The sequence below is a fragment of the Motacilla alba genome, chromosome 9 (genome assembly GCF_015832195.1).
Source record: "Motacilla alba alba isolate MOTALB_02 chromosome 9, Motacilla_alba_V1.0_pri, whole genome shotgun sequence".
NCBI classification, from domain to species: Eukaryota; Metazoa; Chordata; class Aves; order Passeriformes; family Motacillidae; genus Motacilla; species Motacilla alba.
The window spans coordinates 13,909,374-13,923,810 of record NC_052024.1 but is presented as its reverse complement, the minus strand read 5'-3'; the positions used below and the strand labels follow the sequence as shown (position 1 = coordinate 13,923,810).

The window sequence follows — 14,437 nt, the reverse complement described above, 5'->3', positions numbered from 1 at the left end:
ATTTACAAAGACTACAAAACAGTTATTTCCAAGGTAAACCACTAATCCCACGTTATATGACCTGATTAAATAAGATGCTTATCTTCTAAGTCACCCAAATGGAATGCTAAAATGGTGCTATTCTTGGAAAGAAAATGTGGAACCAATCCTGCCCAGCTTGAAGATGCAGACAGGGATGCATCAAACACCCTCTCACCAGCTCTATACACATATGCAAAATGCCAAGGCAGAAAAGGAGTCAAATGCCTGACAGATTAGATTCATGCCAGTGCATGTCTGGGAACCCAAACAACATGTTTGGGATTCAGGATTACAAATAATAGGGCATAATGTATTTAACTGCCTTCAAAACATCTCTTGCATAACAATAGGGTTCTGTTGAGCTTTCTCCTGCCCCAAAAGACAGGTTGGTGGCCTAGCAGGTGCTGGATCTAGTGCACCAAAACCACCAAGCATCCTCAGTTTTCTTCAGCACGTGGTGTGATGATCCAAAACAGTCAAAACTGACAGAGACTTATTCCCTCCTGAGCCCTGAAGAACAGTAGAGATGGTGTTCCCTGAAGACCTTCAGGAAGCACAGAAAGATGCACTTAATGTAGCCACATCTTTGCTAACTCAATAACTTCTGAAACCACAAATCTATTAACCCTGAGTCTGCATATTTGCAGCACAAAAAAAAAAAAAAAAAGTCTCCTGCATATCTTTTTCATAGTATCACATATGACTTGAGAGTGCTCCAATTCCTGTGCAAACAGAGGTACATGCAAAGGCTTAAAACCTTTGGGAAGAAAGACACAGGCCCTGTACAGAACATTGCTGCCAACAGCTCCAGTTAAGGGTAAAAAGAAAAGCTTTGTCCCAGCTGTAATAAAAGGTTCCCCTGGGCAGCAAGAAGAGTAGTTTTGCTCACAGAATATGTGCATCTCAGCTGAATTAGTTAATGTGTGTTGAACACACTGAAAATTGTGAAGTGGTATATAAATGCTAAGGATTGTTATTTATTATTGTCTCGGTGCACAACAGCGGAAACCAGTGCCATTTACAGACACGAATTAAGAACAACGGGAGGTCTATCAACATGCTGTGGGTCTGGGGATTTTCTTCATTTGTCTCCCTCACTCCTGTCTCCCTCAGACAGAAATCTTTTCCATAGGACTCCTACAGTCCTCGCCAAGCAGTGCTGGCCTTGGCCCAGTGAAGCCTGTTCCACAGCTCTGTTGGGAGGGGGTGAAACCTCCACATAGAATAAAACAAAGGCATATACACTTTTTTAAGGTAAAGAAAGAGTCACTTAAAAGAAGTTGAAAACTCAATGACATACACAGGACAATAGAGTGATTCATACATATACAAGCAACGTCTTACAAGACCGGTCTCAACATAAGAGCAGATTTTTAAACATCGATTTCTTTACCTGAATTTTTAAGAAGCAGTTTAGATAAAAAGATGATTCCAGATTTTTTAGGGTGAAGGAGTGAGAGGGTTTGTCTAGTTTCTAAAGTAACTCACGAGTGCCCTAGTTCAGAGCCAGGATTTAGGTTTAAGAGGATCAAAATAATTTTTTAAACTTTGATTTTCCAGACGAACTTGTAACTTAACTCTGCAGCTCTGACAGTGTGAAAATAGTTTTGCTAAGTGCTTATATAGCACATACAAATCTCTCCCCAAGACAATTAAAATAATGGCACAGAAACAGTCTTTCTTTGATGTTACAAGCTTGTGTCAAGGGGTTATTTTCACTGTAACATTGTTGCCTCAACTGTAAATTTTGCACATCCACAGACACTCACAGGATATTGAAAAAAAATGCAAGTTCAGGGTCAAACTTTTACAGACAACTTATTACATAATGCAAGCCTCTGAGAGATGCTCAATCAAATTGTAATGGTTCCTTTTTCTCAATAATGCACTTAGATGTGCATTACAGCTTGCTCATTGGAAAAAAACAAGGGCATTTAATTCAGCTTGTCAGAGACATGCTGTGCTGGCAGAGAGACTTGCATTCCTCTTATTTTCCTCAAGTAACTGCTTAGCACATGGTTGTCCTACCTGTCTACAAAATACAGATATTTCAGCAAGTCAAGCTTTAAGGCCTTTATATCAAGGGGCCAATATCAACACCTGGTCTGCCATTCAGCACACTGTATTGCAAGTGTAAAAGATGAATTTCAGAGGCCCTGAAGTGTTGTTACAGTGACATTCCCTTCTCTCTTTGCAGAGCTGCACATTTTTTTGTTTAATACCATTAAACTAAAAGTTTATTTTAAACAACAATTCACAGTCCATGCTAGAACAGAAGCAAGCTTTGTTTGTTGTATCTCAAGGACTAACTACTGCAGAGCAGTTTCTCAGCTATCCCTGCAGACAGATTTGCATCCACACGCAGGATTTGAAATTACATAGAATGAAGAGAGGTGGGTTTCACAGAATCTGCTGAGTTGGAAGGGACCACAAGGATCATTAAGTCCAACTCCTGTCCCTGCTCAGCACCATCCCCAAGAGTCACACCGTGTGCCTGAGAGCATTGCCCAAACACTTCCTGAGCTCTGCCAGGCTGGTGCTATGACCACTGCCCTGGGGAGCCTGTTCCAGCCCAGCCACCCTCTGGGGGCAGAACCTTTTCCTAACATCCAACCTAAACCTTCCCTGACACAGCTTCAGGCCGCTCCCTCAGGTGCTGTCACTGTCAGCCCAGAGAGCAGATCAGTGCCTGCCCCTCCTCTTCCCCTCAGGAGGAAGCTGTAACTGCAGAGGTCTCCCTCAGCCTGCTCCAGGCTGAACAGACCAAGTGCCCTCAGCTGCTCCTCACACGGTTTCCCCTCAAGGCCCTTCACCATTCACAGCCCTCCTTTGGCTGCTCTCTGATGGTTTTGTGTCTTTCTTACATTGTGGTGCCCAAACCTGCCCCAGCACTTGAGGTGAGGCTGCCCCAGGTCAGAGCAGAGCAGGACAATCCCCTCCCTTGCCCTGCTGGTGATGCTGTAGGTGATGGTAAGGTAATTAGGTTGTTACCTTGTCATAAAAGAAAATCAGATTCAACAAGCAAGACTTTCCTCTCATGAAGCTGTGCTGGCTGTGATCAATGACTGTGTTGTCTTCAAAGTGTTTTTCAATACCTCCCAGAATAATCTTCTCCATAACTTTACAAAGCACTAAAATGAGACTGACAGGCCTGTAGTTTCTGGGGTCATCTATTTGGCCCTTCTTGAAAATCAGGAATGTTTGCCAGCTTCCAGACAGCTGGGACTTCTCTGGATTCCCAAGACCACTCAAAAGTCATTAAGAGAGGTTCTGTGATAACATCAACAGGTCTTTAAAAATTCTTGGATAAATCTTATTAGGCCACACAGATTTGTTAAGGATCGAACTGGAGCAGCAGATCCCACACAGTTTCATGGCTGACTGGGAGCTGATCATTGTCTCAGGCATGGTTCTCCAGCACAGGGCACTGAGACCCCCTTGGTCCATCATTCCCCCTTCCAAACTAGTGTAAAGCTCTGTCAAGGAGCACCTCTGGATCAACAGAACCATGCCTTGCTCTGATTGCTGGCAAAGGAAGAGGTGCATTTAGAAGGAAATAAGGGCATTTTTCTGCTGCTCACAGGACACCCTTTATTTCATCTGAAGCTGACAAATGTTAGCTCCTTTGTTTGCTCTCAGCTCCAGATTCTTCAGTGCGCCAGACAATCCTGTACAATCGTGCTCAAGAGTGGCAATGTACAAAAAAAGTTTACATGAATTGGTCACAAAGTACCTTCAAGAGCTTGCAAGATCATGCAAAATGCCTCTAGAACAGGTTCCTGTTGCACTGAGCTAGGGACAGAGATTAGAGTTATCAGCTTTGACACTCAGCAGGAATGTGTCACAAAGGATTAAATCATTATTTCATGAAGTGTCAGCAAATGCAGCTTTCCTGCTGTTCTACCACTAACTTATACATTAATTAGTGAGGTACAAAACAAACACAAAATATCTCCGAGCACGTGCCTGTGGATCAGACACAGCCAGAGCTATCAGCACAGGATTCATTTCCAAAAGGAGGCACCCAAAGCATCACAAAGATATAGCTCTTCCGACTATTAAAATGCAAAGAGTAGAAATGCTGAAGGGAAACACACAGAAGCCAATTGCAATGTTTGTCTCAGCATTTTTGATAGATGTTTAATTCTACTCCTTCACAACCTCAGAACCTGATTTTCTAAACCCGGCCAAATACTCACCACTGAATAAAAACATCCATCCTTGCGAGAGGGTTGTGGAGCAGTGCCTAAAGATCCCACAAACAGGAACAGGAGAGTTGAGACAAGACATTTTAGAACAAAAAAAAAAAGCACACTGCCTAGCAGATTATGCAGTAAAGCAAGAACTGACTTCGTTATTTCCAGATGAAACTGAAAGTGTTCTCTAGCTGCTCGGTAGTTCCAGACCAAATAATTTATGAACTCTCACTCCATCAGTGGGTGAAGAAGTTATGTATGGTCTGACTGCAAGTCACATAAAGAAGCTCTTGGCAGATCAATGACATCCCACACATAAACCTCCACTTTTCTCCTAAATTATGACCTTATAAGTTTGTCATGGGACAGGGAAAAATAAATAAATAAATAAATAAATTCATTGCCACTGGCTATCCAAGCAAGATTTCTAGTTTTGGCCATTTCCCTTGCCTTCTGCCCCAAACTGCTTCCTTCTACTGAGTGACATTGCCTGACACTGCCAGATTGCATCACTATGCACACTACGGACAGGATGCATTATTTAAACTAACTTGTCCCAATTTTGCTTTGGGGTTCATTCAGTACAAAATAAGATTACTTGCTGGAACTGGTTGTAATCTCTCTCATAGAGGTTGAATTGTACTTGATCTCAAAGCCGCTAGATCAACACCAAATGACAGGCAACTATTTGCCTTCATTATTTAAATACATTTTATGGCAGGTATCTCAGAGCCAGACTTCCCTTTACATGGGGGAGTTGCATGATTAAACCATCCTGTCATGAAGACCTGCAGCACCACAATGTTCCACTCCTGCAGTACCACCCCACCTTCCACAGACTGCTGAAGCACAGGGGACAAGGAAGGCGTCTCATAGTACCAAGGCCCTACTACATATGATTATATTCAGAAACTTGCATAGATCTGTATAAATTTGGGGGCAGTTCAGAACAGAGGTCTAGGGTGTCCTCACTCTGACTCAGTGTTTCACCCACAGAATGACTTTCTTAGGCTGAAATAGATGCCACCCACCTCCTGTTCTAGCAGCTGAAGCCACCCAGTGCTGTGAAAATGTCTGCCCACAGCCCTAAACATGAGTGGGTGGCAGTAGCTACCACTGCTGTGTCAAAGAATGGATATTATGGATATTATGAACCCTCGAGGAACCAAGCACGCCCACTCAATGGTATTTGTACTTTTGACACCAGCATGCTCATAACAAAATACGTTAACAACCTTCTAATTAAATGCTTTCAATTAGGTTAAAATCAGACTGTCTGACAGTTGAAACAATGCATTAATAAGATAGTTGTGACTTTCTTAGCATCCAGTGTTTATTAAAAGCTCAAAAGTCAAATATGTTGGGGAGCAGGGAATCTATCTTCTTCAAACTCAATGATTCCTGTACAACCACACAGTCACTGAAATAGTGCTTTGAAAGAACTACAGAAAGTTTATCTACTGTAAAAGTACATGATTCAGAGACCTGCCAGTTTGGTTGAAGTACTAAGGCACAGATTATTCCACTCAGTCCAGGACAATTGCTATTTACAGTAAAAGGGAATGCAACAGAATGGTAGAAATGAAAGCAAACAGTGGAGTGCTCTTAATGAAACGTAGCAAAATCCATAGCTGCATCTGTCAATTGGAACATCAGCTGCTGCTGAAAGATTTATTTAGAATGTCTCATAAGTTGCCTTCCAGTTCCATTAGAAAAAAAAAACAAAACAACCACAGACAAACAAACAACAACAATAAAAAAGAAACCTAAACAACAACAAAAAAAAACACCAAGGAAAGACAACTCCTATATTTTTGTCACTCAGACAGTAAGAGAGGTCTGTGTTAACAGAAGTCATAAAACTTCACTGGATATAAAATCCATAGTTAAGATGGGGAACCTATGAAATATGGTTGTGAGTTCCAATAAAGCTACAGTTCAGCTCCTGAACTCACACCACTCTACAAGTCATCAGGACAAGACTCAGACCAATAACCTGAGCCATGCAGCTGGAGGTCATTCTTCAGCTCGCTCACCCTTGCTCCCATGCAGGCTTACTGCTCTTTTCCCAATAAAGGACATTCTGTGAATTCAACCTCCAAAGCTGCTTTCTGATTAACTCCCATGATAAGTCTTCTGCTTTTCCAAAGGAAAAAAACCTCCAGATACTCCCCTTTGCTTCCCCAGAGCTCCACCTACTCTACTGCTTGTTTCATACCCCAAAGGCAAGCAAATTAAAGACAGTCTAAACGTAACATATTATGTTGTACACATTAAGGGACTGTCACTCTCAAAGAATTTTCCCCTTGTTCAAAGGATAGCAGGCCAAGGTACCAATGGCCAGAATTAATGGTTTTCTTTTAGGACATGGAACTTATCACCCCAGCTGTTGCTAAGGGAAAACCCAGGAGATATGTCACCCTATATAATGCACTCAACTCTTAAGCCTCTCCTTTCAGAGCAAATGATCTACAGCCCTTGCTTCTCAAGTGAGCTTCATAGATCAGCATCACCCAGACAAAGGTGATGGACTCAACGGCAGGTCATTTTTCTTTGACTCACAGAAACCTGACAGGTCTATTCCAGAGCCTCTACCTGCAGCTGCCACCACAGGGTTTCACACAGATATGCTTGGAAGTGCAATTTGCCATCTCAGTCACTGTTCACAGTGTCATGCTGAAGCAGCCCTTGCAACTCAAGACCCCTTGACTGGAGGGTGAAAGGCAATCTTGGCCTTAGCCACATCTCTTCCTGGCACTCTCTCACCTAACCAGTCCTGCAGAGTGCAAACAGGGTCTGACCTGGGCAGGAGAAGATTCCAGAGGTGTGCCTGGGAAAACCATCTTTGCAGCAAAAGGACTGGGACATGCCCCTAAAGGTGCACCTCAATGCAAAAGTGCACAAATCAAGGCCCAAGAAAAAGTGCAAGAATTTCAGCTGTGCAGGAGACAAAGCAGGAACCTGGCATTTGTGAAAGAAAAATTACAACAGACAAACCCAACTGATCAGCTTGGAGATTCGCTTTGAGAAGTCCAGGCAGGACTTTTACCCTCTGAGTTTCCTCTAGACTGGACTCTGTCGATGGGCTACTCTAGGTCTCTGAGTATACATCCAACCTTCAGATTACCAAAGCTATAATAAAACATGCCCCCCAGCCTTCCTGAGCAATGTTGGACTCATCTTTAATTTAGCTTCACCTATAAAAGTAGCCAGCTGCTTAGAAGAAAGTTGAACAACTGGTTTCTGACTAGAATTGCCCCGAATATTTTAGCATTCACACAAAGTCACATAGTGAAAAAAAAGGAAAAGTCAAAACCTCAACAACTCCTGTATCCTGGTTACCATCCTCCACTGTAATTATAAAATTGCCCTTAAAACATAATTGCATAATTGGGCTTGGCAAGTATTCTCCCAAATCTTTTACAAATATTTCCACAGACTGAAGGAACAGGCGGTGGGCAGTCTGACAAGCCTGCCATGAGAATTTGTGCCCTCAGGACATGTTCCTAGCTATTACACTAAATACTTTGCATCACAGACTAATGTTTCAAAACAGTAGTCAGCAAGTAAAATACCAGCATCTTAAAACAAATTGAGAAAAAGGTTTTCAATCTATTTTCACTTATGACACATATGTGGACCACCAATCCCTTTGAACAAAGAGACAGAGGACGCTACCAAACCTTTTTTAACTAATTCCCATTGAGATGAAATTGGTTGATTTCTGACAGGTACAACCAAATAGAAGCTACCAAAGCTTTGTAGGCTTACCTTACCAGTTTAGTACATTGTCCCCTAATCAAGAAAAACAAAATCACCAAGGAACCCCCAGCCTCAAATGCAAATACAGAAACACGTGGTCCGCTGGGAGAGGAGACACAAGTGAAGCCAGAAATGAAATCTGTGATAGAGTAAGGTTGTTTTTAACAGCTGTGCATTATGCATTCAGCAGCACAGGGAATGCCAGCAGGGAGCCTTTATTAACATAGGCCTCAGAGTACAGTGTGCTCCTATCATGATTGGCTTCTCTTGAGAGAAGGCGCACACACACAAAAGACTTAACCCTAGAGAGATCACTCCAATCCTGTTGCTATTTCATCAGCTTGACACTACAACAGGAAGCAGAGAATTTCCATGATGTATCCTAGACACATACCTAAACAGGTAACACTTCAAACAATGCCTGAAATCTAATCTACAATAGATTTTATCAGCAAGTTATGGCAGGTAGGGAAGGGGAGAAAAAAAATGCCACACAAACCCACATAAAAGTCACACTGCCTGTTCTGCTACACAGACCTCAGGTACAGGAGGAAACTGGAAAATTCTTTCCTTGTAGAAGCTATTGTGAGGACACCTGTGTTGTCAGGACAGCAATCTGCACCTCCAGAGCACATATTTTAGGGCCCCATCAGTCCAGGAAACAGCTGGAAGCCTTGCTACAGATGCAGGGGCTCAGCAGGATAGCTCACTCCCTTTGGGAATCTGGTATTTGCAGCAGAAATAATTTGCTGATGCCAGCCCTGCCTCCACTGTGAGACTTGCCTCTATCACAAACACTTGCTAGCACACCCAGCGCAGCAGCAGGCAGACACCAGAGAATTAGGAAATGATCTCAGAATAGGATCACCACCTCTCCTGTATCAGGTGCTGAGACAAGCTCTCTAGAGGTCTTGTCAACAGCTCTAAGTTGCAGCTGGCTGCAGATGCTCAAAGTATGGCCTGCCCTGGTGGGCACTTCCCACAGAAGTAACCACTGAAGTGACAAAAAGACACACTAGAGACCTTAAAACCCCAAAAGGCCACGTTAGCATCAATTTAAACTAGTCCTTTCCCTGATTTGATTTCTCAGGAAGGAGAATGGCATGAAATGTCCTAAGCATCTGTCTTCTGGCTCTGCTGGGAAGTCTCATAGTAGGAAATAGAAACAAAACACCAACCTAAAGAGCTTGGAAACTGCTCTAGATGACTGAACCCTGATGTGTACCTGGAGTGGAGACTATAGCTCTATATAGTGTACTTATTAATATACCTTTGTTCCTTTCTCTTGTTACTATATAAAATTCTAGAGTCGGTATACCAAACAACATGAGCTGGTTTGAGGCAGCAACAGCACTAGAAATTTCAAGGAGTTATTTTATATGCAATGTTCTAGTTCCCAAGAGCATAATATATGGATTTTTTTAAGCCTACCACATCTGTGCATTAAAGCACTTTTTACTTAGGTGCTGAACAGAAAGAGACAGGCGGTGTTTATTAAAGAATTTCCTGGAAGTACTTGTACTGCAAGAATAATACCCTCTAGGTGAGGTACCCTTAAAAGGTTTTTAATATGACTGCTATGCACCTCCCATCACAATGGCAGCAAGTACTTTAAAAATCAACATATCATTGACAGTAATATCATCATTTGATAAAAATACTCCTTTATCACTTTTTAAGCACAGAAACCCCCCAAAACTGAGTCATCAGGGGAATAAGTAGTTAGCTCCTTTCATGACTAGCAGGTAGAGACTTGGTCTGTCAGCCTCTCTGAGCCAGCCCTCTGCCCAGCACACAAGACTGTTTTTTCTCCACTCTTTTCCCTACAGCCTTTCCCTCCTCTGAAGCTCAATCATACCTGAATCAAAGAGACAAGAATTTATCAGGCATAGCTCAGTGTGAGTACGGGAATTTACCAACAAAGGCGCCAAAATACACCTGTTGTTTTGGTGTAGGGTGTTGGCAAGACCATATGGTCTTGGTGACTGTGAAAGGGACTGTGAATGTCCAGGAACCACCCACATTCAGAAAATTCTCACTTCCCCCACCAGAGAGGTAAGTCATTTGCAGTCCTCTTCTAATGCTTGGGGTACAAAATTTTGGACAAACACACATCAACTAGTGCCTCTCCCTAATTTTCTTAGAATCCAACTCTTTAGATCTCCCAGAGTTCAGTTACTTATAGCCAGGGCAAGACAACACAGATATAAAAGAGTTAATACAAATTAAAAGCAAAGTCTGACCTAGAGGGCAAGCCATGCAGAGTACAAACATCTGAGAATCTTCACAAGGTCTCCTCACCTATCATTCATCCACCAATTACACACCAGTGTAATTAAATCAGGAAAGCTATGTTTAATTTTCCTATCATCACCCGACGAGATAAGAGCAGTACGTATGGGAGAGATCAGGCACAGGGGAAAGAGCTATTTATTAATAAGTTAAATCCTTTTAGATTTAAGAGCCTCTCTTGCTAAGAAGGATCTGATCCACAAACACAACTTCTGGGTCTACAGCAGGCAAATCAGACATCCCATCTCCATTTCTGTCCTGGGCTCAGTCCTCAAGTCTCTTCTTTTATTCAGAAACAAGACTTACTGAAAATTATCAGGTACAACTTAGAGAGAAATAAGGTGTTATTTTTAAACCAATGGCTTAGCTATACATTTAAAAGTGAAGAATGCTCATCTCCCAGTCATTATATTAACAAAGACAACCACATTAATTTACATTACTTCTAAACAGCCTAAGGCTCCCTGATTCATGAACAGCAAGGCATTAGGGTGCATTTGCAGAAATACAAGGCATGCTCCAGTTTATTCTTCTGTCTTTCTTCTATTGCTTTCTCCTACATGAGGCAGGAAGAAAATCTGTGATCCCAGTACCCTGCAAAGACTATTAATGCTTAAACAGGATCATACAAAGCTTTCTCTACTTGCTAGCCACACAGCAGCTATTGCTGTTTTCTCCCCGCTCTTCTTTGCTCCATCCCATCCAGCCATGTTTACTCAGCCAGTTATTTAAAGCCCTGGTTGAAAAATGTATCAGATCATAACACTGGATGACTTCCACCAGATCATGTTTTTAAGAACAAAAATCCTACAGGCTTTGAGGCAACCGTGGCTTCACCACATCTTTTTTTGTTGTTGTTTAACTGGGAAGGGGGAAATATTTATAACTGCAACTATAAATATACACGCTACTGACTTTTCAACTTGTTGTCCTTGTTCTCAGGCTAAATTTAGTCTGCTATATCCTGTCCAGCCCCTGGTGAAAAAGCAATACACATATAAAATTGTGCAAATACCATACAGCGGGCAATTATACTGGCGCAGGTACCTTACAAGAGAACCAGTGGGACGGACAGATTCTCATTACAGTGTAGGTGTGTTCATGGCTATAGAGGAAGTGGTCTATCATAGTGACAATCCTTTGAGATAGAAAATAATAATTATTGCAATAGGACAGCTCTGTGTTTCTGGATGAGAAAAGTGATGTAGGTTATTCAGAGTGTACATGTAGACCATACACTTGGTTTGTGCCAAGTATGCTTTAAGGGTGTATGTGCACCTCTGAGCTACAAAGAACCATTCACTGGCCACAGCAGCTGTTTACACAAAAATGTTTGAGAGAATGTTTAAGACCATGATTGAAACTTGGATGACTGATTTCAAGGTCTAATCTGCATGTTAAAGAGCATCCTTTTGTATCCTGAAGGCTCTTACTCGTCTGAGTGATTTTTTAGTTAATTCACGGTAAATATTCATCAGAAACTGACTACCTGGAGAATCAGAGCTTTTAGTCATTCTACTGTTACTCTTAAGAAGCCTTAGTCATGCTAGAGCCCAGGTGATTTCCGCAAGGGCCAATAACACATGCTTCACCCTGGTTTAAGGATCCCTGTCCGCGATTCAAAGTTTCACAGAGATGAAGACTCCCCCGCCACAATCTGACTTGCTCCACTCGCTGCGAGTTTTGCAACCTAAGCAAGAAAGGCAGTTCGGGAGATGCTCCTGTACAAGCATCCGCCGGTCTATATCCAAAACAAGCGGTCCAGAAAAAAAAAAAAAAAAAATCTGTGTTTCCTATGTCTCGATAGTTGGGGGTAAAAACAATAAAGGGTCGGACTCGCCTCGCCTGCAGCCCTGCTGGCTCGGCGTGTTTCTCGGGCACCGGTCAGCTCTGCAACCCAGCCTTTCGCCTGTGCTTATAAATACATCGCTGCCAAAGGCTAGTCGGATAGGACGGGAAAAATTAGTTTCCTGGGGGTGAGAGGCGCCCTGCGACCGGGGGACCCCCCCAGGCCGGCGCGCCCGCGGCGCGGGGAAAGGGCGCGCTGGTGCCGCACCGCCGGCAGCCCGGCCCGGGGGTCCCCGGCCGGCATCGCCCCCGCCCCGCCCCGCACGGTCCCTGCCCTACCCAGCATGGAGAAGATGAAGTCCTTGGCCGTGTGGATCTCCAGGGCTCGCTGGTCGTCGTACTCCCTCTGATCGTGCTTGGTGAATTCCTGGATGAGTTTATTTAATTCCTCCACCCTGGCTCCCGATCGGAAATCCAGCTCCGGGAAGGGAGGCTTGCTGGTGGTGCCGGCGGACCCTGCCTTGCTGGCGAGAGGCGCCGCCATCTTCATGCAAAAAAAAAAAAAAAAAAAAGGAAAGAAAGGGAGAGGGGAAAAAAAAAAAAAAAAAAAAAAAGGAGGGGTTTGCCCTGTTGAAATGGAAGAATGCGAGCGGCGGCGCAACGGCAAGCCCGGGCGCGGGGCTGCCGCCGGCGCGGAGCCCGGAGCGGCGCCGGCCGCCGCGATCAACAAGCGGCCGCGCGGGCTCGGCCCCCGCCCGCGGCACCGCGGAGCCGCCGCGCCGCCGCGCCGGGGGGAGCAGCGCCGCGCAGCGCGCCGGGGCCGCCCGCGCCGCCCGGGGCCGCGGGGGGGCTGCTCCGCTGCCGGCGTCACGGCGGGCGGGTGCTGAGGCTGGAGCAGACCGCTGGCTCGGGATAAAATTATCTTTTTTTTTCTTTCTTTTTTTTTTTTTTTATTTAAATTTATTTTAAACTTCAGCAAAAGCCTTGTCCTGAAAGTGGATTAATAACTGGCTTTGAACTCTGCTCCTCCCACATGTCCCCAAAGCATTCTGTGTTTATTCCTTTTTAGCTTCTTACGCTATCTCGAAGGTTGCTTTATTGATACATGTGTGTATATATAATAAATTATTTTATAGTATGTCCTAGGAGAAATGACCAAGATAAAGTACAGTAACTCCTGCGCTTGAGACCAACCCTGCCTCGAAGCTCCTGGGAGCCACATAGACAAAGGGCAGGAGGGGAAATGGGATCTCGAAGACTTGCCTGAGGTCAAGTAGCCTGGGGCAAGGAGCCCAGACCTCTGATCTTCATCCATTTCTCCCATCGACAAGACTACATCCTCTTCTTCTGTATATAATTTTAATGCCTTCTAACTTTTCAACCTGCAGTGGTTTTCTCCCTTTAGCCTGATCTTCTGTGCCTTGACCCATCATTGAACATATACAGAACGATTACATGTCTTAGTGCATCCACTGGAAGAACTGTCTGTCCTTCTGCCCAGGGAGCGTACAAATACATTGTTTATGTTTTCTGTTGGGCATTTAGATGCCATGCCACAGATGCTAACTGCTTGGATATGTACTATCTTCTCAAGATTCTTGGCAGGAAACAAAGCTTTTAGCTCAGTCTCAGACTATGGTAAAATGTATCTACCAAAATCAGGCCATGAGCATTTGGATAAATAATTGGGAGGTGAAACTAAGCTCAGTGTGAAGAGGTTACAGGCGGATGTGAAGGTTACAGGCTGGTTTGCCTGATACATTGTAAATACATATGCCAGTCTTTAAACCTGAGCTTAGGGGTGTTGCTTAGATCCTCTGAACCATTACCTTGATCTGAAGTGGACGTTCAGCAGAAGGGTAGGCTTGGACCCTGTAACAGAAACCACAAACCATTCAAGCAGAACACCTGGTGCCTCTGGCTTTGTCCTGTAGCCACTGATACCGTTTTGGGCATGATATGCTCATTATCTAAGAAATGATGTCCCAGAGGTACAGGCAGGAGCTCTGTGTGTGTGTGCGTGTGTGTGTGCACATGCCCTCTGCTGGGTACACGGGCCCTGTTGTGTTCAGACACTGCTCACAGCCGACTGGCACACATCGACTTCATTCACCATCGGAGCCTTGGTGATCAGCTGCTTTGTCACATGAACCTCTGATTAGCACCTTGTCTGACTTTTACCAACCACCTCTCCTTTTTCTCCCTCCCCAGCAAAGCTACAGAAATACAAAAAACCCCCACAATGAACTGATAGCACTAGCACCATGCAGGATCTGACTTGCAGAAGAGCAATTTGCATTGCGTAGAGTGGGTGGCCTGTCCTGGGGGATTAGTTCAACTAGCCCGGCTCAGCCCATGTCCTCTACTCTAGGCTGCTG

At 44.0% G+C, this 14,437-nt stretch overlaps 1 protein-coding gene across 1 annotated transcript in view; it reads right to left on the bottom strand.

Annotated features, from left to right (window-relative positions):
* Positions 1-12,824, bottom strand: part of MB21D2 (Mab-21 domain containing 2) — a 57,239-nt gene extending 44,415 nt beyond the window's left edge. Inside the window, exon 1 of the mRNA XM_038145719.1 lies at positions 12,399-12,824. Coding sequence (XP_038001647.1) covers positions 12,399-12,609 — 211 coding nt within the window. The 5' untranslated portion in view covers positions 12,610-12,824. The remainder of the gene's footprint in view (positions 1-12,398) is intronic.
* Positions 12,825-14,437: the final 1,613 nt, after the last annotated feature.